At 49.1% G+C, this 23,584-nt stretch overlaps 1 protein-coding gene across 1 annotated transcript in view; it reads left to right on the top strand.

Annotated features, from left to right (window-relative positions):
- SMO (smoothened, frizzled class receptor) overlaps positions 1-20,055 on the top strand; it is a 21,103-nt gene extending 1,048 nt beyond the window's left edge. The window contains exons 2-13 of the mRNA XM_024762535.1: positions 1-173; positions 11,257-11,462; positions 12,179-12,388; positions 12,632-12,804; positions 13,144-13,363; positions 13,459-13,582; positions 14,858-14,950; positions 16,054-16,162; positions 16,969-17,154; positions 17,592-17,740; positions 18,215-18,349; positions 18,566-20,055. The exon at positions 1-173 is cut by the window's left edge and continues 21 nt beyond it. Of these exons, the coding sequence (XP_024618303.1) occupies positions 1-173; positions 11,257-11,462; positions 12,179-12,388; positions 12,632-12,804; positions 13,144-13,363; positions 13,459-13,582; positions 14,858-14,950; positions 16,054-16,162; positions 16,969-17,154; positions 17,592-17,740; positions 18,215-18,349; positions 18,566-18,978 (2,191 nt within the window). The 3' untranslated portion in view covers positions 18,979-20,055. The remainder of the gene's footprint in view (positions 174-11,256; positions 11,463-12,178; positions 12,389-12,631; positions 12,805-13,143; positions 13,364-13,458; positions 13,583-14,857; positions 14,951-16,053; positions 16,163-16,968; positions 17,155-17,591; positions 17,741-18,214; positions 18,350-18,565) is intronic.
- Positions 20,056-23,584: the final 3,529 nt, after the last annotated feature.

Genomic DNA, 23,584 nt, shown 5'->3' with positions numbered 1-23,584 from the left:
CGTGACCGGCCCTCCGCCGCTGCTGAGCCACTGCGGCCGGGCCGCCCCCTGCGAGCCGCTGCGCTATAACGTGTGCCTGGGCTCGGCGCTGCCCTACGGGGCCACCTCCACTCTCCTGGCCGGGGACTCGGACTCCCAGGAGGAAGCGCACGGCAAGCTGGTGCTCTGGTCGGGTAAGCGCGCGGGAGCCGGAGCCGGGGGCTGTGGTGATGGGATGCGGGGATTCTCGGAAAGAATAGGCTCAAGACTGAGCTTTTGAGAGGGCGGGAGCAGCGCTCGGGATAGTTGCAAGAACGGATTCTGAAACTTTGGGGGCAGGCTGTATGCAGGATGGGACCGTCGGTGATGAGGCGGGAGGGCGAGGAAGTTGAGGAAGCGGATCACAAAGGCCTGAGCAGGGTGGGTTAGCAAAGGAAAAGGGGGAATGAGGGGCCCAAGAGCGAGGGGGTTGGTGGCTCTGAGCCACAGGAAAGGACTTTTTTTTTTTTTTTTTTTTTAAGAAAAGGAGATGCTCCACGTAGGTGCCACTATGGAAGCGGGGTCCTCGGCAATTCAAGGAGGTGTTTAGACCTTGGAGAAGAAACTGGGAAATCGAATTGGCAGGAAAAAGGGAAGATGGGGGCAGAAGATTTAGGCATTGAGGGAGAGGGTGGGAGAAAAGAACTGAGTGAAAATTGTGAAGGGTAAGAAACCCCTGGTGATGAGTAATTAAAAGGTAACCAGAAAGTTCCAGAAATCTTGTTTTGGGAGACAGAAGTCCAGTGATCGTGTCTTGCTTTGACAGGAGATTTCAGTTTCCTCATCTGAAAAATGGGGACTCGGTTCCTTGTCTGAGGTTGTGAAGGAATGAGACTATTCTAACGATCATTTGTGGGTTCCTTGGAAGTTTGGACCCTCAGGCTGGTCTGGGCTGAGGAAGGACACTTAAGTGTGGGATGTCTAGAGCCCCCTGGATACTTTCATGGTGGTCTGAGATCCCAGAACCCTCACCTCATGGTGGGATTATGACCCAGCCTGAAAAACTGCAGACTGAACCCAAGCAGGTCCTTCTTTAGCAGTGTGGAATGGATTAGCTCCCCACCTGTCACTCTTCTGGGCTGGGGACCTAAAGAGAAGGGGAGGGAACTGGCCTTGCCACCCCTTGCTTGTAGCTAGCGTGACTCCAAAATTGTCCTTGAAGAAACGGGAAATAAAATCAAAAGGCAGGAGCAGACCTGGCAACCCTCAGTCTTTTGAGAGGCCTTGGATGCCCCACATCTCAGTTCTGCCCCAGGGACGGGTAAGGATCCTGATAGGGGAGTGTTTGTAGGCCGCCTGTCATTGTCAGGTTGGCCACTAGAGTTCTCAGATGTTGGACAAAGTCATGTCATTCCTGGCTTGGTACAGATGCCAGAGGAAGAACCTGGAGGATGGTACCCATGGTGGAGCCACATCCTTTGTGGGTATCAGGTTCTAAAGTCAACATGTAGGCAGAAACCATGTGTAATCAGCAGTAGCTTTGAAAAATCCATAAATGGCCACAACATAAGGTCTATGTGATTTTGCATACATACTCTTTTATGGTAATATGTTTGTATGAATGTGCAACATATAGTAATGTACAGTATATAAGAAGGGGCATACATAGAAAATATAATTTTAGTTTTTAAAATTACATAAATGCAAAAGAGCAGAAGAGGGAAAGGATTTTTAAAAATATACAAAAGAAAGGTATAAACAAGGTTTCTTTGAGTTTAGGAGCCAGCTGTATGGAAAATCTAAATGTCTCAGCACTAGGACTTCCCTGGTGGTGCAGTGGTTAAGAAATCCTCCTGCCAATGCACGGGACACGGGTTCGAGTCCTGGTCTGGGAAGATCCCACATGCCGCGGAGCAGCTAAGCCCGTGAGCCACAACTACTGAGCCTGTGCTCTAGAGCCCGTGAACCACAACTGCTGAGCCCGCGTGCCACCACTACTGAAGCCCGCACACCTAGAGCCCGTGCTCTGCCACAAGAGAAGACACCTCAAATGAGAAGCCTGCGCACTGCAGCGAAGAGTAGCCCCTGCTCACTGCAACTAGAGAAACCCTGCGTGCAGCAACGAAGACCCAATGCAGCCAATAAATAAATAAATGTTCCCGTAAAAAAAAAAAAAAAAGTCTCGGCACTAGAATCTCACCCAGTTCTGAGTTGTTCACACTATGAGAGAATATGTGTTCATTCTCTCTCTCTCTTTTTATTTATTTATTTTGCAGGGGCCCATGGTCGAATTCTCCTAAATTAAGTGCATGTGTGATGCTGCCCTTCTGTAGTTTCCATCAAATCAGGCAGAAAGGGTATGAACCTCTCTCCAGCCCATACTCCTGAGAGCAGCTGCTGAGCAGGCAGAAGTGGTTTTGGCAGGAAAGTTGAGGAGTCAGAACCATCCGCTGGCTGTGTAGGTTCGAACCTCACTAGCTGTGGCTCTGGTGGGGCAGGGTCCTGCAGGGGTGCCGGCCCTGAACCCTGGTCCTTAGTTCATTCTGAGCTCTTCTCTGCTGCCACCCTTCATCCCTCAGCTCAGTCCCATTCCCATATGTGTTCTTGGTGTTCTTTTTCTGCGTCTGGTCTTTCTGCTGGATGTTTTATATGAAGTAGGGCCAGAAGCAGGAGTTGGTGCCAGCTGGGTCAGTGGATGGGTAGTGAACTGGAGCCGAGTGTGAGAATCACAGACAAGCCTTCTGCTGGGGGTTCTGACTAGTGATTTGTCCTGTCCTGAGCTGGTGGTCTTGATTTGGCTTTGGACGTGGTCAGTGTCATCTGGCCCTTGGAGGTGTTTTTGTGGGTGAAGATGATTTAGGTTGTCTTCATCTGTAAACTTTTGAAAGTAGAGACTACTTTTTTTTTTTTTTGCGGTACACGGGCCTCTCACTGTCGTGGCCTCTCCCGTTGCGGAGCACAGGCTCCGGACCCGCAGGCTCAGCGGCCATGGCTCACGGGCCCAGCCGCTCCGCGGCATGTGGGATCCTCCCGGACCGGGGCACAAACCCGCGTCCCCTGCATCGGCAGGCAGACTCCCAACCACTGCGCCACCAGGGAAGCCCGTAGAGACTACTTTTTTAAACGTCTCAGAGTTCTGAGTACACAGCTGTCCACATTCAGTTAGGTGTCGGGTGCTTGCTATATGTCATTCTGGATCAGGTTCTGGGGCAGATAAAGGCAAAGAATACCGAAAAAAAAATAGACAAAGAATTCAGACAGGATCCGAAGATAGATAATTAAACAGGCTTTAGCAACGCCTCTGAGAGGTATTGTGACCAGGTGGGATGCTGAATGAACACAAAGGACTCTGGGGCGCAAGGGAAGACCCCCAGAGGAACTGACATTTAACCCACAACCTGAGAAATAAGTAGGAATTACTGGGGCCAAGGAAGATTTGGGTGGAAAGGATAGGAGGAGGGTATAGCACGCACAAAGGTGTAGAGGTGAGAGGGCTTGGTACTTTTAAGGAAGTATAAAAATTTCAGCAGAGCTGGATCAAAGCATTTGAGGGATAGGATTATAAGAGATAAGACCTAGAGAATTAGAAAATAAAGAGATTCATACCCCATATTAGGAAATTTGGTTGTTTTCCAGAAGATAGTATGGAGCCACTGAAGGCTTTTAAGCAAGAGAGAGATGTAATCATGTTTGCATTTTAGACCGATCTCTTTGAGTACTGTGTGAAGAAGCCACAGGAGAAGTGAAATCCTGGAGCCTGTTTGCTTGTTTAGCAGATGGTTGAAGTAGTCCAGCTGAGAGATGATGGCGGTCAGGACTGGAGTAACAGCTTGGAGGAAGTGGTCAGATCCCGGAGCTTCAGAGGTAGAACCAATGGGACTTGCTGATGAGAGAGCTGGAGGACCCAGGTTTTAGGCTTGGATGGAAGGTGGTATCACTCCCTTTCGCTAAGCTGGAGAATGCTAGAGAAGGAGGAGGTTTAGGAAGAAAGTATGGGCCATGTGCATTAGAGGCCTTCATTGGAAGGTCTATGTGGAGATTCCCAGCAGATCTGGAATAAGAGTTGCTGAAGAGAGGTCCCCACTATGAGCTTCCTCAGCCTGGATTGCTGAGCCTTTGGAAGGATGCCATCAAGTGAGGAAGTCTGCAGCTAAGGTTGGGCCAATTTCTAGGTTCATATAGAACTCAGGTCTGTCTCTCCTATATCTTTCCACTCTCTCGACTTGGGCTTCTTCAGGCACTCAGCATCTTTCCCCAGGATAGCTTGAAATGTCTCCTCTCAGACATTCCAAGCTGCCCAGACAAACATACTCTCCAGGCCATGGTCCACCTTCAGCCAAATCTGGTTGGTTTGGTAAATGGGGCAAGAAAGCAGAGAGACCTGCGGCTGGCAAGAGAAACAGGTCCCTGAGAGCCAGCACGTAGCCTCTTTGACCACTGCTGTGCTGTGTGTGCGTACAGGGGTGTGCGGCCCTGTCACCCAGCCGGCGGCAGCCAGTGGGAAAGAGCTGGAGAAGCTGGGAGGAGTTTCTCATTTGCCTCCCAGACACTTAGATGAGAGACTGAGAGGAGGTCTGTTGTTGGTGATGGTAGGTTGTTTGCAGGGGCAGATCAGGAAGAATTTCCTTAGAGCTGTTCTCAAACCTGGCTGATGATCAGAATCATTCTAAAAATATACATTTTTAGAAAGTATAAAAATACAGAGAAATACCCATGGGCCCAAGTTTTCATTTTTGCATCAGATTGTTAAGTTTTTAATTGTGAAATGTGGCATGTATACAGAAGGTGAATAAGACACAGAGGTACTAAATAACAAATAATTATAAAGTGACACCTGAGTCAGGTGATGGTGGGGGCCCCCCCAGGAGCTCCCTCTTTGTTTTTTCCAATCACATCCCCCTCCCTCCTCTTCTAGAAGTAACCAATGCCCTGATGTTTTTGATAATTGTTTCCTCTTTCCTCCATAGTTTTACCGTCTGGTTTTGGAATCCCTAAACAGTGTATTTCAGTTTTGCATGTTTTTGAACTTTATACAAGTGGAATCATGCTGTGTGTATTCTTTTATGTCATTTCTTTTGCTCTACATTATTCTGTAAAATTCATCCATGTTGTTGCAGCTTATTTTTCGTTGCTGAATAGTATTCCATTGTAGAATACATCACAATTTATTTATCTATTTTGCTGTCAGGCGGACTCCCAACCACTGTGCCACCAGGGAAGCCCTGTTCTTAAACATTTTAAAAAAATATTTGTTCATTTATTTAGGCTGCGCCAGGTCTTAGTTGCGTCACGCAGGATCTCTTAATTAATTGTGGCATGCACGTGGGATCTAGTTCCCTGACCAGGGCTCGAACCCAGGCCCCCTGCATTGGGAGTGTGGATTCTTACTCACTGGACCATCAGGGAAGCCCTACCACTTGTAGTTAACAATGTCCTGGAGGTGTCTACTGAGCCCGTGCACCTAGAGCCCATGCTCCACAACAAGAGAAGCCACCGCAGTGAGAAGCCTGTGCACCACAATGAAGAGTAGCCCCTGCTCGCTGCAACTAGAGAAACCCCGCGTGCAGCAATGAAGACCCAACGCAGCCAAAAATAAAATAATATGGCCATTAAAAAAAAAAAAAAGAAGTAGTAATAGTAGCAGCACTGGGACCTCCTTGGAGGTCCAGTGGTTAAGACTTTACCTTCCAGTTCAGGGGATGCGAGTTTGATCCCTGGTTGGAGAGCTAAGATCCCACATGCCTCATGGCCAAAAAACCAAAAACATAAAACAGAAGCAATATTGTAACAAATTCAATAAAGACTTTAAAAAAATGGTCCACATAAAAAAATATATTTTTTAAAATAGTAGCATCTTTCATCCTTGAATTTTTCTTCATTCTAAAGAGAAAGCTTTTCTACCTTTCACCATTAAATATGATGTTTGGTGTAGGTCTCTTGTAGTTATAAATATTTTTATCAGATTAAGGAAATTTTCTTCTATTCCTTATTTGCCAATTATTATTTTTATCATGGATGGACACTGAATTTTATCAATTACTTTTTTTGTATATTGAGATGATCATATGGTTTTTTTCTTCATTAATCTGTTAACATGGTAAATTGCATTGATGAAATTTTCTCTTTTTTAAAAATTTATTTATTTATTTTTGGCTGTGTTGGGTCTTTGTTGCTACGCGCGGGCTCTCTCTAGTTGCAGTGAGCGGAGGCTACTCTTCATTGGGGTGTGTGGGGCTTCTCACTGTGGTGGCTTCACTTGTGGAGCACGGGCTCTAGGCGCGTGGGCTTCAGTAGTTGTGGCACGTGGGTTCAGTAGTTGTGGCTCACGGGCTCTAGAGTGCCGGCTCAGTAGTTGTGGCGCACGGGCCTAGTTGCTCCGTGGCATGTGGGATCTTCCTGGAACAGGGCTCGAACCCATGTCCCCTGCATTGGCAGGTGGATTCTTAACCACTGCGCCACCAGGGAGGTCCTGATGAAATTTTCTAATGCTAAACCATTCTTGGAACAACGGTTTTCAACTTGACTGATCATCGGAATCACACATAAAAAAATTCGTTTTTAAAGTTTAAATTGTGGCAAATGTTATTTTTAAAGTGTATAAATGTAGAAAAATGCAGAGACTAATATAACACATGTGTCTGTATTTTTTCTTTTTGTTTCATATTTTATTAAAGAAATAAAACAAGGGAAATCCCTGGTGGTCCAGTGGTTAAGACTTGAGCCAAAAAAAAAAAAAAAAAGACAGAAAAAGAAAAAGAAAGAAAACAAAACAGATAAAGCTGGTGTCCCCTTCTTGTTTCCAGTTTCATTCCCTTTTCTTCGCTGGGGAGCTTCCTGCATCCCAGTAACTTGCATATTTATTTTTTAAGCTTAATTACTTTAATAAAATAGGTAGTATACGAACATAGTACAAAATTCGAAAGTAGCAAAAGTTAAATCCTTCCACTTCTGTTTCTAGCTACCCATTTCCCTTCCCACAGGCAACCACCAACACTGGTTTGTGTGTATTCTTTTTTTTTTTGTGGTACGCGGGCCTCTCACTGTTGTGGCCTCTCCCGTTGCGGAGCACAGGCTCCGGATGCATAGGCTCAGCGGCCATGGCTCACGGGCCCAGCCGCTCCGCAGCATATGGGATCTTCCCGGACCCGGGCAGGAACCCGTGTCCCCTGCATCGGCAGGCGGACTCTCAACCACTGTGCCACCAGGGAAGCCCCTGTGTGTATTCTTTTATTGATATCTAACATACAAATGTAGATGTGTCCTTATTCTTTTTTCCTCCCATAACCAGTAGCAGCTCTCCAGGCTGTTCTCCACTCAGCTGCACCCATTAAACAAGACATATTGGAGATTGTTCCATTTCATTGCAAATAGCTCAACCCTGGATAGTGTGCTATTATATTGATGTGTGATATTTTATTTAGTGGGTCTACTATTGATGGATAAATATTAAGGACGTTTCTACTCCTGTTATTACAAACAGTACTGCAATGAATAATCTTATATACGATTTTTGTGAACGTGTGAAGTGGAATTGCTAGTGTAACATTTTACAGCTAATGTCAAATAGTCTCCACAAATGTTAACTAATTTTTAGTCCTACTAAAAATATACAAAAGTGCCAGTTTCCCCCCGACTCTTGCCAGTACAGCATTTTCAAATGTTTTGATCTTTATCCTTCTAAAGGTTAAAAAGTTGTATGTCGTCGTAGTTTTATTTCACAGTTAATGAGTGAGACTGGACATCTCTTTATGTTTTTAAAGGCCATTTGTATTTTCTCTTGTTTGTCTTTTGCCCATTTTTCTATAGGATTATGAATTTCTTATTGATTTGGAAGAGCTTTAGGCATGCAAGGAAAGTAATTCTTTACCTGTGATACGTATTGGAAATATATTTTCTCAGTGTGTTGCTTTTCTTATGATCTTGTTTGTTTCTTACCCTACTGAATTTTTCGATTTTTCTGAAGTCTTTTCTTTAAATCTTTTATTTCAAAACTTCTGAGTTTTGTGTCATACTTCAAAATGCATTCTCCACTCAAAGATTTAAAACAACATTTTCCACTTTTTCTTCTAGTACTCTGATTTCTTAAAATAATGTAGTTATTTTTGATTCATCTGGAATGTATTTTTATGTAAGAAATGGGGTAATGGGCTTCCCTGGTGGTCCAAAAAAAAAAAAAAAAAAGAAATGGGGTAAGGATTCAACTTATTTTTTCCCTTGATGCCTCCTCAATTGTCTTTTAATATTTATTTAATAATCTATTTTTTCCTTGGGTAATTTATTTTTAAACTACAGAACAATATTTAAAATGAGATAAAAAGAAAAACAAATTACACGTTTAAAAAGCTGATAATTATCACAAATTCCAGAAAAATAACACAATATTGTTTGTGTGTGAGTGTGTGTGTGTGTTCTGGTTATTTATTGCTATATTACAGACCACTTCAAATCTTGGTGGCTTAAAACAAGAACCATTCCTTTTGCTCATGAATCTGCCGTCTGGACAGCACTCAGCAGGGATGGCTTGGCTTTCACTGGGATAACTGGAAAAGCTGGGAACTTGAAAAACCCAACATTTCTTTCTCTTTCTTCTTTTGGTCCCAGGCCCTCTCTGTGTGGTCTCTCCACCAGGCCTCTCCAGCAGGACAGCCTCGGGGTAGTTGGTCTTATTTCATGGCAACTGGGATCCAAGAACAAGTGTTCCAAGAGAGACCCAGGCAAAAGCCAAATGGCTTCTTATTATTATCCTCAGGCTTGAGAGTCTGAGAACGTCACTTCCACCCCATTTTACTGGTCGAGCAAGTCACTAAGGCCAGCCCATATTCCACAATATTTTAAAAAAATATTTATTTTTTAATTAATTTATTTTATTTTATTTTTGGCCGTGTTGGGTCTTAGTTGCAGCACTCAGGATCTTCGTTGTGGCGCGCAGGCTTCTCTTTAGTTGTGGCTCACGGGCTCCAGAGCACGTGGGCTCTGTAGTTTGCAGCACGCGGGATCTCTAGTTGAGGCGCTCGGGCTTAGTTGCCCCGCGGCATGTGGGATCTTAGTTCCCCGATCAGGGATCAAACCTGTGTCCTCTGCATTGGAAGGCGGATTCTTTTTTTAAAAAAAATAAATTTATTTATTTATTTGTTTATTTATTTTTGGCTGTGCTGGGTCTTCACTGCTGCATGTGGACTTTCTCTAGTTGCAGCGAGCGGGGGCTACTCTTTGTTGCGGTGCGCGGGCTTCTCATTGCAGTGGCTTCTCTTGTTGTGGAGGATGGGCTCTAGGCATGTGGGCTTCAGCAGTTGCGGTACGTGGGCTCAGTAGTTGTGGCTCACAGGCTCTAGAGCGCAGGCTGAGTAGTTGTGGCGCACAGGCTTAGTGGCCCCATGGCATGTGGGATCTTCCAGGACCAGGGGTGGAACCCGTGTCCCCTGCATTGGCAGGCGGATTCTTAACCACTGGACCATCAGGGAAGCCCCCACAGTATTTTTATTAAGCATCTGCCTGTTGCTCCTCTAAAATACCTATTACTGTAGGGAGCCCGTCCGCATTTAAAATATATTGCTTCATAAACATCCAGTAAAATTCACTTTTTCTTTGTTGTCACAGTTCTATGAGTTTAGACAAACACATAGAGTTCTGGATGCAGCCACTACATACAAGATAGAGAACAGTCCCATCACCCCCAAATGTTTCCTCGTGTTGCCCCTTAGTAGGCAGAGCCCTCTCCTACCCTAGGCCCTGGCAACCACTGCTGTGTCCTCCACCCACACCCTCTCAGCCAAAATCTTTGAGACTGGGTTCTCCATCTAGAGTGATAAAGGTCCCCCAGGTGATTCGGATTTGAGTCAGGTCTGAGAACCGTTGCCCAAGGACATTGCTTCTTAAGTGACAGGAACTTGCTCTGCACCCTTGGAATAGGTTTTGTCTAGTGAGAGCTGTGAATGGTCAGAGGCCTCAGATTACTAATAGTAACAGCTAGTACCTCTTGAGTGCTTAGTACATGACAGGTACTGGGCTAAGCACATTTGATGCATTATCTCACTCTACACCACAGTCCCACAAGGTAAGTCAGTTCAATATTATCTCCATTTCACAGATGAGGAAAGTGAGGCTAGAGATAAAGTAATTTGTCTAAGATCACACAGCCAGGAAATGATAGAGCCACGAATTGGACCCAGGCAGGCTAATTGCAGTGTCCATGCTCCTTATCCTTCTGCTATATTACCTTCCTCCCAAAAAGAGTAGTTACTTGCTCACACCACCCTCAGCCTGGGCAGTCACCCACGTTGGCTCTCACATCCTCAGAAGCTTCTCCTAATACACCTTCTTGTTTGGGAAATAGGTGTTCCTGAAGCAGGGGTGATTCAGGAGGGGCGAAGCGGGTAGAATGCTGAGTGAGCCCAGCCACAGGGAGAGCAGGATAGAGGCCTGGACTGGGGTAGGGGTGCTGGGAGACCTGCATCTGTTTCTTCCTGGCTGACAACACCTTTCCTCCCCGTGCACTGGACACAGCCTCCTCTGTTTCTGTCCATCTGATTTCCTGTTTCCTCCTCTGGCTTCGCGGTACCTGGCTCCCCTGACTACCTCTTCTTAAGCTCCAACCTGTTCTCTGTCTCACCCCAGCTTGGTAAGAGGAACAAGGGTCCTGGGGTCTGGGCAAGGGGAAGCACCTCCTGGTTCTGGTGCACGGGCCCTGTGAGGGTGGGTCCCACAACACTCCTTCCCTGTAGAAGGTTTTAACAATGTCCCTGAAAAAGTAAAAGGTAAATTGACCTGGGGTTCTTAGCCAGAGGTGCTAACACTCCGTTAGCGGGGCATTTGGAAATGGGGGCTGTTTCTTAAGAACTTTAATTGAATTGTAATATACACAGAGAAAAGTGCACAGTTTGATTTTCACAAAGTAAATCACCCATGAAACCAGAACCAGATCAAGAAATAGAACATCACCAGTGTCCCAGACGTTCCTCTTCAGGCCTCTTCCAATCCCCACCCTGGAGTGGGAGGGGTGAGGAGCATTTTTGGCTGTCACCAGGACGTAGGGGGTCTCTTGGCATTTAGTGGGCAGGGTCTAGGGTTGCCAAATGTCCTGCGGTACCTGGGACACTCCTGCAGCGCAAAGAACGGTCAAGCCTAAATGCCCTGCTGAGAAACGCCGTACCTGACCATCCTGAGCAGTCATGGCCTGCAGCGTGGCAAAGAGAGATAGACGCCTTAGACCGGGGGGACAGCGGTGCAGCTATGTCTGTCTGTGGGTCAGAGTGCTGAGGGGTCTTCACTGCAATGTGTCCACACTGTCGCTACCCCCAGGCCTCCGGAACGCCCCCCGCTGCTGGGCAGTGATCCAGCCCCTGCTGTGTGCTGTGTACATGCCAAAGTGTGAGAACAACCGGGTGGAACTGCCCAGCCGCACCCTCTGCCAGGCCACCCGTGGCCCCTGTGCCATCGTGGAGAGGGAGCGGGGCTGGCCCGACTTTCTGCGCTGCACCCCTGACCACTTCCCCGAGGGCTGCCCGGTAAGTGCTTTGTGGGGCAGGGTCTGGGCTGGGCAGGACCAGGCCCGGGACAGGGCCCAGCAGGGGCAGAGGAGCTCAGCGCCTTCTCTTCTGGGAGATCCTAAGTCTACAGCCGTGGCGTCAGTGAGCCACAGGCCCAAACTGAAGCTCGCCAAGCTGAACCAGTCTATTAGGGATTATCTATTTATAAAAAGATTTTTGAGCACCCACTCTGTTAGGTGATGGGGAGTTACAGGAGTCGTGAATGACAAACCTGTGCTCAGGAAGTTTATTGTGTATTTAGGGAGTCAAGGCTTGCGCGTGTAAAACAGCTAAGAGACACCAAGACGGGGGTGTGATCTAGTTCTGGGTGATGAAGGACAGCACATTAATAATAATGATGATGATGGTAGTAATACTAATTATTATTATTTATTACCTTCCAAATACTATTATAAACATCTTACATTTATTTATTCACTTAACCCTTAGACCACACCATGAAGTAAGTATTGCTATCCTATAGATCAGGAAACTGAGCTAACAGAGAGGTCAAATAATTTGCCCCAGGCTGTGCAGTCATGAGGGGCAAGGCTAGGACTCAAATGCTGGAAAGCTGTCTGCGGAGCCTGTGCTCTTGGCCTCTCTGCCACGCTACCTTCGCGCCTCTCATTAAACCAAAGGTCACCCGAGCCTACCGCTCCCCTGTGCGCTTTCTCCTCTTCTCTCATTGCCAGAATGAGGTGCAGAACATCAAGTTCAACAGTTCGGGCCAATGTGAGGCTCCCTTGGTTCGGACTGACAACCCCAAGAGTTGGTATGAGGACGTGGAGGGCTGTGGGATCCAGTGCCAGAACCCGCTCTTCACCGAGGCCGAGCACCAGGACATGCACAGCTACATCGCGGCCTTCGGGGCCGTCACGGGCCTCTGCACTCTCTTCACCCTGGTCAGCGGGAGGCAGGCCCGTGGGTGGAGGGTCGGGGGGCGGCAGGGCCCAGGACCCTCCGGCAGCCTGTAAAGTAGGAAGGGAGCCGATTGTCATTGAGAGAGGCTGGGCTCTGGGAGAGCGGGGAGGAGGACTTGGCAGGGGTCCTCGGGGAAGGGTGGCGATAAGAGGGGTCTGGAGGTTCAGATAAGGGCAGCAGAATAACCCTGACCTCACAGAATGGGCCCCACTTCTCTCTTCTAGGCCACATTTGTGGCTGACTGGCGGAATTCCAATCGTTACCCTGCTGTCATTCTCTTCTACGTCAACGCGTGTTTCTTCGTGGGCAGCATTGGCTGGCTGGCCCAGTTCATGGACGGTGCCCGCCGGGAGATCGTCTGCCGTGCTGATGGCACCATGAGGCTTGGGGAGCCCACGTAGGTGTCTTGCGGACCCAGAGGCGAGGGTGAGGGGAAGAGGCTGATGTGCGTTTTCCACAAAAGGGGCAGGGAGGTCTTGAAACGGAGAGTTCAGTGTGGGATTCGCTTTGCCTTGCTGCACCCAAGTTCTCCAGCATTAGAGCCTGGACTGTTTGCATCTGTTCAAAGGGGCATCTTCTGTATCCTCTTCACTTCTGACCTGAGCCTGGTCTCCAAGCTCTGACTGCTAGGGAACCTCCAGACCTTAGAAGCCAGGGGACTGGGGACAGGGTGGAGAGACTTCGTAGAGGGAGTACAGAACGACTGCCCCAAATGACGCTCCACATGTCTGTGCAGCTCCAACGAGACCCTGTCCTGCGTCATCATCTTCGTCATCGTGTACTATGCCCTGATGGCCGGCGTCGTCTGGTTTGTGGTCCTCACCTATGCCTGGCACACCTCCTTCAAAGCCCTGGGGACCACCTACCAGCCTCTCTCGGGCAAGACCTCCTACTTCCACCTCCTCACCTGGTCGCTCCCCTTTGTCCTCACCGTGGCAATCCTCGCCGTGGCCCAGGTATTGTGACTGGTAGGGGGTGGGGATCTGAGTGGGTTGGACTTGGGTGAGGGAGACAGTGACTGACTCTGTCCCCCCACCCCTTCCTGCTCTAGGTGGATGGGGACTCTGTGAGCGGCATCTGTTTTGTGGGCTATAAGAACTACCGATACCGTGCTGGCTTCGTGCTGGCCCCAATCGGCCTGGTGCTCATTGTGGGAGGTTACTTCCTCATCCGAGGTGAGTGAGGACCGGGTCAGGACTGGTCGGGCAGCAAGATTTGCCGAGCATCTGCTCTGTGTAAGTAGGAGCCAGGAGCTGCCAGCTCTGCTGCCTTCGAGGTGGGACCTCAGCCGCCTCACGCAGGACCTTGGTGCAAAGGGGAAGGTGCCCATGGGCAGGCCGTGGTGCAGGCAGCACCTTTGTGCGGGTCAGAAAAATGCTCCCCTTACTCCAGCTTTGTGCCAGGGCTCATGGCTTGTTGAGTGGAGCTTGGGCTGGATTCCAGCCCCTGGTCCGCCCTGGCCAGACGCCCTTGTGTGGCGAACACCCTGAGTAACCACCCTGTCCGCATGGGCCAACTGGGAGCCTTCAGTCATGTGCGTGCGCCCTGAATTTCTATACATGCTTGGTCTTTGGAGCTTCATTTCTCCTTTCCGCTCGTAGTGCGAGTGTGCACGCACATACACACACGCAGTTTTCACAACGTGCACAGATTCTGTTTCCTCATTTCCCTGGCTCAGTCTGCCACCTCCACACTGAGCCTCCGTATCTTAGCTCATTTTCGTTGAGTGTTCTTTGTAAACTTCAGTTTCCTCCCCCAGCGCTATCAGTCTTCTGTTCAGCCCACCTCGTCTGCCTCTCTTTGGCGGTGGCTGAGCCTCTGATTTATATTTTGGATCTGTGTGATCCTGTGTGGCTGGTGTGAGCCGCTAGCCACGTGCGTTGAAACTAATCCAGGCTGAGATGTGTCATAAGTATAAAATACACACTGCACTGCAAAGACTCAGCACATACAGAAGTAAGCTATCTCATGAACAATTTGTTATAGGGATTACATGTTGAAATGATAATGTCATAAACAATGATTTCTTGTTTATAAAGTATATTGACGTTAGCTTCATTTGTGTCCCTTTACTTCTTGAAGGTGGGAAATCTGAGATTGTGAGTGTGGCTCACATTATACTTCTCTTGGACAGCGCTGTCCTGGAGTCTCTTCTTAGGCCTTTTCCATCATAATAGCTTTGACCTGCTGCCTTACTTGGGGAGGCCGGACCAGGACTGAGGCATCTTTCGTCTCCACTGACCGTCTGTGCCCTGCCCAAGTCTTTCCAGCCCATGGCACATCTGCCACCAGCTGTGCTCCCGTGTCTCCAGTTCCCCAAGCTTTAAATCAGCCCAGAAGTCATCAGACGTGGGACTCTAGGACCGTGGGGCCCTCCCCTGCCATGCACCTATTCCTCCCAGGAGAGTGGCCTGGCCTCCACTAACATCTGCCATCTCCCTTCTGTTCAGGAGTCATGACCCTGTTCTCCATCAAGAGCAACCACCCTGGGCTGCTGAGCGAGAAGGCAGCCAGCAAGATCAATGAGACCATGCTGCGCCTGGGTGTGTGCCATCCCAACACTACACCCTCTGGGGAAGAGTCTTGGAGGCTGAAGTACATTGTGGGGCAAGTTAGCAGCCAGGGAGGCAAGATAAGGCCGTGTGTGTGTGTGTGTGTGTGTGTGTGTGTGTGTGTGTGTGTGTGTGTGTTGGTGCTGATGGTAGTGGTGGTAGCAGCTGAAAAGAGAAGGTAGCAAAAAAAATAAATAAGGAGAAGGTAGCTTCTTTCTCAGTTGGAAGAATTCAAGTTCATGTCTAGACTGCTTCCTCATGTCTACTTCCCTCCTGCTGGGACCCACCCAGAGTGGCCTTAAGCACCTCCAAAATCTTGTCTTATTTTGGAGAAAACAGTACTTTAAAAAAATTTTTTATTGGAGTATACTTGAATTACAATGTTGTATTAATTTCTGGTGTACAGCAAAGTGATTCAGATATAGATATAGATATATTCTTTTCCATTATGGTTTATCACAGGATTCTTTTTTTAAGTTTTCATGTAATCTTTTTTTTTTAATTTCTTATTTATTTAATTAATTTTTTAATTTTTGGCTGCATTGGGTCTTCGTTGCGGTGCGCGGGCTTCTCATCGCGGTGGCTTCTTTTATTGCGGAGCACGGACTCTAGGCTTCAGTAGTTGTGGCACTTGGGCTAAGTAGTTGTGGCTTGTAGGCTCTAGAGCGCAGGCTCACTACTTGTGGTGCATGGGCTTAGTTGCTCTGCAGCGTGTGGGATCTTCCCGGACCAGGGATCGAACCCGCGTCCCCTGCATTGGCAGGCGGATTCTCAACCACTGCGCCACCAGGGAAGCCCCTATCACAGGATATTGATTATAGTTCCCTGTGCTATATAGTAGGACCACGTTGTTTAATGTATTTTATATGTAGTAATTTCTATCTGCTAATCCCAAACTCCTAATTTATCCCTCCCCCGCTTTCCCCTTTGCTAACCATAAGTTTGTAGAGAAAACAGCTCTTAAACTGAGCCCAGCACAAATTCACCCCAGACTCAGCTGTCTCTCAGGCCCGAGTGGGCGAACACCCTCTTCCCCACTGCTGCTTCCACACCTGGGATTGGTGACGCCCTGTCCCACCCCTGTCCCTCCGCAGGCATTTTTGGCTTCCTGGCCTTCGGCTTTGTGCTCATCACCTTCAGCTGCCACTTCTACGACTTCTTCAACCAGGCTGAGTGGGAGCGCAGCTTCCGGGACTACGTGCTGTGAGTGGGGGGCTGGAGGCTTGGGGGCAGCAGTGGTGGGAGCTGGAGACCCTCCTCTGGTGTCCAGCAGGGGTCTGCCAGGTCCCTGCCTCAGATGACAAGAGAAACTGCCCATCTTGCTCTGGGTGCTTAAGCTGATAGCTGTTCTGTAATTTGCAAACATGGCAGACAGCCCTCTGGGTCCCTGCCCAGCTCCACCCTTCCCTTTCACCCCCAAGGCCCTCTGGCTGGTATGTTTGTAACTGTTAAGCCATCGTGTGTTTTGGCTTCTCCAACTGACTCTTGCATTGGCCACAGAAGTTGCTTGCTGTTTCTCATAGACTCTTTACAGAGCTTCTTGCAAATCCCTGCACAGAAGTAGTTACCTCTCTACCGTAGGTTAACAACCCATTAATGTTTTCTGGTTTTGCCTGTGCTTTTTTGTGTTACAATGAGGATGAATCTGAGAAGGTAACACATCTCAGCTGCTTAAAGAAGTGCAGTACCTACCGATACCAAGAATAGCAGTTAAAATGCTTATTAAAATCTGACTGCTTCAGACTCTTCCTTAAAGGCTCCAGCTTCCAGCGTGGGAAGCTTTACACCACACCGATGCCTACGTCCCTCCCCCAGAGATTTGATTTTATTGTCTGGGGTGTGGTCCAGACATCAGGAGTCATTAAAAGCTCCCAGGTGACTCTAATGATCACCCAGGATTGCAAATCAGGGCTGTGGGCTTCTCTCTTTCTAAAGTGTTTGGATTGATCGTCTGGGCACCCACCCAGGAGACTTAGAAGGCCTCAACTGTGTACTACCCCTCACCACAGGTGCCAGGCCAATGTGACCATCGGGCTGCCCACCAAGAAACCCATCCCCGACTGTGAGATCAAGAATCGCCCTAGCCTCCTGGTGGAGAAGATCAACCTATTTGCCATGTTTGGAACCGGCATTGCCATGAGCACCTGGGTCTGGACCAAGGCCACGCTGCTCATCTGGAGGCGCACCTGGTGCAGGTGGGGTCAGCAGCAGCCCCTCCTGACCCTGCTGCCTTGTTCTCTCAGCCTCGGCACTTGTTAGGCTTTGTCTGGTCTCAGGTGTCCCAGCACAGCCTTGAGCAGGTGTGATTTCTAAGGGCCTGCCCTGAGCAGCCGAAAGCGGCCTTTTCTGCGGCTCACCACTGCCCCCTGGTGACACCTCCTGTCCTTGGGAGGATGGGCCAAGGGCTGAGCCAGCTGCCGGTGTCTTCTAAGAGCGGAGTGATTTGAGAACGGAGCGCAGGAGCCCTGCGTTCTAGGCCCCCTTTTTGGCACAGAAGGCCTCTACCCCTCAGGGTCCTTGAGGCCGTCTGGAGGCTCCTTTCCTGGATGGAACGGATCCGCTCGTCTTTTGCAAGATTTGAGGGGAAGCAGCTGCCCCTCCATGCCGCTTCCCCCACCCTTTCTGCCCTCAGGTTGACGGGGCAGAGTGACGATGAGCCCAAACGGATCAAGAAGAGCAAGATGATCGCCAAGGCCTTCTCCAAGCGGCGCGAGCTGCTGCAGAACCCAGGCCAGGAGCTCTCCTTCAGCATGCACACTGTCTCCCACGACGGGCCTGTGGGTGAGCTTCCACCCCATTTCCACTTTCCTTCTAGGCTGGTGTGGCCTCATGGACTGTTTGGAAGGCTGTGAGGAACGGCTCCCTCCTCTCTCTCACACACGGGTTCTCCTCCAGTCCCCACCCTGCCCCTATCGCAGGCCACTCTCCCCTCTCTGTTCCTGCCCCTGATCTTGCTTGCTGGTGCTTTGGTTCCAAAGGACTCATCTCCCTCGCCTTCAGCCATCTTCCCCAGCTGTTCTCCTTGGGCTACGGGAAGTCAGGTTCCAGGGACTGGATTTCTGGCCTCTCGTGAGGCCCCTCTCTTCAGACTGGGAATGGGTAGAGATTGCTGTGTTCACTAGGGCGGGTTTTCTGTGCTAAGTCGAGTGGGAGCCATGGGTTGGGGGATGGTGAATGATGCTAAATAAGGGAGAAGCGGTCATTGTGGGGGCCTGGGCGGTCATGGTACCTTATCCTTTCCTTCCATCCCCACAGCGGGTTTGGCCTTTGACCTCAATGAGCCCTCGGCCGATGTATCCTCTGCCTGGGCCCAGCATGTCACCAAGATGGTGGCCCGGAGAGGAGCCATACTGCCCCAGGATGTGTCTGTCACCCCTGTGGCAACTCCAGGTATGGGGTTCCGGCTTCTGTAGGAAGGTGGGGGACGTAGAGGCTGGAGGTTCCTGGGACTGGAGTACCAGGGGCTGCCAGCAGGGGAGGGGAAGGAAAAGCCTTGGAGGATCTAAAGTGTGGGTTCCTGAGCTAAAAGAGTAGGGCCCCGAGGAGAAAAGGCATGATGTGGACAGAGTTAGGGTCCCAGGCTCACGTTCTCTCTCCCACTGTCAGTACCCCCGGAGGAAAAAGCCAACCTGTGGCTGGTTGAGGCAGAGATCTCCCCAGAGCTGGAGAAGCGCCTGGGCCGGAGGAAGAAGCGGAGGAAGAGGAAGAAGGAGGTGTGCCCGCTGGTGTCGCCCCCTGAGCTCCACCACGCTGCCCCGGGCCCTGCCCCTGCCTCCAGTGCTGTCCCTCGACTGCCCCAGCTGCCCCGGCAGAAGTGCCTGGTGGCTGCGGGTGCCTGGGGAGCTGGGGAAACCTACCGACAGGGAGCCTGGACCCTGGTCTCCAACCCCTTCTGCCCAGAGCCCAGTGCCGCAGCCCCCATGGCCTGGGCGCAGGGCCGACGGCAGGGGCTGGGGCCCATTCACTCCCGCACCAACCTGATGGAGGCAGAACTCATGGACGCAGACTCGGACTTCTGAGCCTGGAGAGCAGGACCTGGGACAAGAAGGAGGAACAAATACCGTTCGGAGGCTCTTCTTCCTGCCTGAGAGTGCTTCTCCAGGGTCTCCTTCCCAAGAACCTGAGGGCCCAGTGCCCTCCCAGGAGAGTTCAGTATGTCTGGCTCACGGCAGCAGGACTGTGGGAAAGAGCCCTGACATCTCCACGGACAGGCCTTACCCAGGGCGGGGCCCTGGAGCTCAGGGTCCTTGTTTCTGCCCCACCTGGCTGGCAGCGTCAGTCTCCAGTGGGGGTCATGGGGTATGCAGAGCTCGTGGTGGGCAGTAAAGGTGCAGGCAGGGGTGACGGTACTCAGAGTGGGCTGTGGTGACCAGCAAGGCAGGCTGCCCTTTTCGGTGCCACTGGGTGCCCTTCCCTGGCACTCTCAGACCAAAAGTGTTGCTTGTGTCATTAGCCCTTTGTCCATGGGAGGACAGAGCTCCTTTCCCCCTCTTCAGGGTGGTTGCGGGGCTGGGAGTGCTTACTCCCAAAGGGCCTGTAACCTTTCTTTATAAAAGTGTCCAGCTGCCTCCACTCCAGGCCACTAAGCCACCCTGGGTTTTCCTGCACCCTTCTTCCCCTTTCCCATTTCAGTTCAACCAGGCCAACCTCTTCCCGTTTCCCCGTTTGTTGATTAGGACCCAGCATCGCAGCATTGTCTGTCCTGCCCCCAAACCCCACCCCTTTGCCGCTGGGCTCCATCTCCAGGTGAGAGATTGGTTCAGCTATGAAGCCTGGCGTGGCATAGAAGCAGTGAGTGACGGGGAGCCTCTGGGCCTCCAAGAGATGCATGTTATCTTTTCCTGTATCTGTCCAGTGGGGGATGGATCCTCTGACTTGAGGGGCTCCCCTGGGAAGCTGCTGACACTTCAGCCAGGCAGAAAAGCTTCCTTCAACCTCCACAACCAGTGGGTGAAGGAGTTCCCACCTCCCATAACCCCCATCCGAGGCCCCAGTTTCAAGAACCAGACAGCAGGAAGCCTTAGCAGCTGGCTGGGTTCCAGATCAGGGGGTAGGGATAGGGAGACAAAATATAAACAGTAAATAAAAGGTTTTTGTATAAACTCTTGATGTGCTTCTTTCCATAGGCCCCGTCTTGACCTGTTTACCTGGTGCTCATCTAATTTGTCTTCCACTTCCTCTGAAAGCTATTCTGAAAGGCCAAGAGCTTGGTGCTAATGAGGTCACAGCTGACAGATGTCAGGCTGATGTCAGCTTAATGTACTGGCTGTCCTTCCTGGCCAGTTGGTTCTATATAAGGACAAAAGCTCTGGCCACAGCTGCCTCACTGGGCATCGATCATAAGACAAGTGAGCAAAGGGCATGCAGCTTGTCCCTGGAGTGGCGAATGGGAGCAAGTGTGCCCCTGCTGGGCAGTGTCGATGGGCGTGGCTCCTCACAGCAATCCTGGGCCCCCCTCTGGGGACCTCTTGCCTCAACGAGGGATGTCTGTGGGACCAGGTGCGTTTGGATCCACAGATTCCTCCTTTGGGCAGTCAAAGGAATCCGGCGTCCCTGAGAGAAGGCTGCTAGCCTCACTTCCTACAAAAAGATGTCAGTAGAAAACTGGAAACTAGGCTCAGGGTCCTGTGGAAAGGAGATCTGCGTAGGAAAGGGGATGGCACCCACAGTCAACTCAGAGGGTATCGTGGAGTATTAACCATGCTTGTTTGGGGGCGTAGCTCAAGTGACAGGGACACAAGCAATTTGCCCAGAGCCAAATTCCAGGGGAAGAGGAAAGGGAACTAACACTGATCATCTTCTAGGTACTTTACATGTGTATAATGGTAAAAATAATACTGCTAATAATGGCTAATTCTTACTCAATGCTTGCTAGCTCTCTTCTGAGCCCTTCATATACCTAAGTGTATGAAGTGCATAAGGTGTATACATATACCTAAGTATATACCTTAGTGCAACAGACCTAAGAGGCACTGTTAACACCCCCAAGATACTGAGGCACAGAATGGTTCAACAGTTTGCCCAAGGGACTTCCCTGGTGGCACAGCGGTTAAGAATCCGCCTGCCAATGCAGGGGACACAGGTTCGAGCCCTGGTCCGGGAAGATCCCACATGCTGTGGAGCAACTAAGCCTGTGCACCAGAACTACTGAGCCTGTGCTCTAGAGCCCGTGAGCCACAACTACTGAGCCCATGTGCCACAGCTACTGAAGCCCGTGCGCCTAGAGCCTCTGCTCCGCAGCAAGAGAAGCCACTGCAATGAGAAGCCTGCGCACCGCAGTGCAGAGTAGCCCCCACTCGCCGCAACTAGAGAAAGCCCGCGTGCAGCAACGAAGACCCAATGCAGCCAAAAATAAATAAAATAAAAATAAATATTTTTTTTAAAAACCTACAAAATAGTTTGCCTGAGGCTACAGAGTAAGTGATAATGCTGGGATTCCATCAGAGCCATCTGGCTCCAGAGTGACCGGGCTCTTGGCTACTGCAGTCTACTGCCTCTTGTTTAATTTAGAAGGATGAGAGGAACTAGTTTTCTGTAGCAACAAGCTCAGTGAAGCAAAATGACTTGCCCGCAACCTCACAGCTAGTAAGTGACAGACTCTGGGTCCAGGGTCTTCCTGACTCTGCAATCCAGACTCTTTCTACTCTCAGTTCTGACCTCTGGTTTTTCCTCCTGTCCAGGTTTCCCCTGCTGTGTTCCCTCTGGCCACCACGTATCCCCTTGTGCTTGCTCATCTTGTTCGTTCTTGACATCACTGCTCCTCTCAACAGTAGTACAGCTAATTTTTTCTTTTAAAATTGAAGTATAGTTGATTTACAATGTTGTGTTAGTTTCAGGTGTACAGCAAAGTGATTCAGTTGTATATATATATTTCTTTTTCAGATTCTTGTCCATTATAGGTTATTACAAGATATTGAATATAGTTCCCTGTGCTATACAGTAGGTCCTTGTTGTTTATTCTGTATATGGTAGTGTGTATCTGTTAATCCCAAACTCCTAATATATCCCTCCCCCGCCTTTCCCCTTTGGTAATCATAAGTTTGTCTGTGAGTCTATTTCTGTTTTGTAAATAAGTTCATTTGTATCATTTTTTTAGATTCCACATATAAGTGACATCTTTTGATATTTGTCTTTCTGTCTTACTTCACTTAGTATGATAATCTCTAGGTCCTTCCATGTAGCTGCAAATGGCATTATTTCATTCTTTTTTGATGGCTGAGTAATAGTCCATAGTGTGTGTGTATATATATGTACCACGGCCTCTTTATCCATTCGTCTGTCGATGGACATTTAGATTGCTTCCATGTCTGGCTACTGTAAATAGTGCTGCTATGAACATTGGGGTGCATGTATCTTTTTGAATTAGAATTTTCATCTCTTACAGATATATGCCCAGGAGTGGGATTGCTGGATCATATGGTAATTCTATTTTTTGTTTTTTAAGGAACCTCCATACTCTTCTCCATAGTGGCTGCACCAATTTACATTCCCCCCCAACAGTGTAGGAGGGTTCCCTTTTCTCCACACCCTCTCCAGCATTTATTGTTTATAAACATTTGGGGAGGGGCAGTGCCACGCAGCTTGCATGATCTTAGTTCCCCAAACAGGGATCCAACCCAGGCTCTGGCAGTGAAAGCGTGGAGTCCTAACCACTGGACTGCCAAGGAATTCCCTATTTGTGGACTTTTTGATGATGGCCATTCTGACTGGGATGAGGTGATATTTTATAGTAGTTTTTCTTTTCATTTCTCTAATAATTAGCGATGTTGAGCATCTTTTCTTTTGCCTGTTGGCCATCTGTATGTCTTCAGTAGTAGAGCTATTTTTAAACCTTTATCAACAGAAGTATGCAAAACAATAAAAATGATCAGTGTTGTCTAATCTTTTCTGAAACAAGGGGAAATGTGCATTTTCTTTCTTCTTTTTATCTCCATGTACATTCCCTCCATCTCTTCTTTCTTTAGTAGTATTACTTATATAAAGGATGGGGAATGGGGTATTGGGGGAGTTTATTCTGGGCTTTGAAAAGCTGAGAAATGTTACCCTTCAGTTTGACTGTGGAGGCCGATAGATTCTGTGACCACTAGAGGGCACTGTGAGCCCACCTTTTGTGAATGCAGACAGGCAGCTGTTGGAAATCCGTGACTGTGGACACTCCCACAAACCAGTTGTGCATTGCAGTATTTTTATAGGAGCGCCAGATCTTGGGACTGAGCAATAGTGGCCACTTTCCTACCAAAACTCCTGAATTAGACCCCTGGAAGAAACTCCTCAGGGTCCAAGAGGAGCTTGGTTTGGGGGACTCCCTGTGGCTGTGCTGCTGCCCTGAGGTCTCCGTGCTTTCAGCCCTCCAGGAGGCTCTGCCCTCAGCTGCTCCATTGGGCCCCCCTTACACTCAAACTCAGTCATCCATCTTCCCAGCTTGTGAGGCCTGCCCCTTTTGGTACCAGATTCTTTTTTTTTTTTTTTAACATGTTCTCTTGTCTGAGAGGTCTGCATAAACACTGCTTTTGAGCAGTATCTTTAGTGAAGGAAAATGAAGCATAGCTTTTTTTTTTTTTACATATTTATTGGAGTATAATTGCTTTACAATGGTATGTTAGTTTCTGCTTTATAACAAAGTGA

This window comes from Neophocaena asiaeorientalis, unplaced genomic scaffold, assembly GCF_003031525.2.
Source record: "Neophocaena asiaeorientalis asiaeorientalis breed wild unplaced genomic scaffold, Neophocaena_asiaeorientalis_V1.1 scaffold681, whole genome shotgun sequence".
In the NCBI taxonomy this organism is placed as follows: domain Eukaryota; kingdom Metazoa; phylum Chordata; class Mammalia; order Artiodactyla; family Phocoenidae; genus Neophocaena; species Neophocaena asiaeorientalis.
Note: the sequence above shows the minus strand (reverse complement) of the source record. Positions and strands in the feature narration are given on the sequence as shown.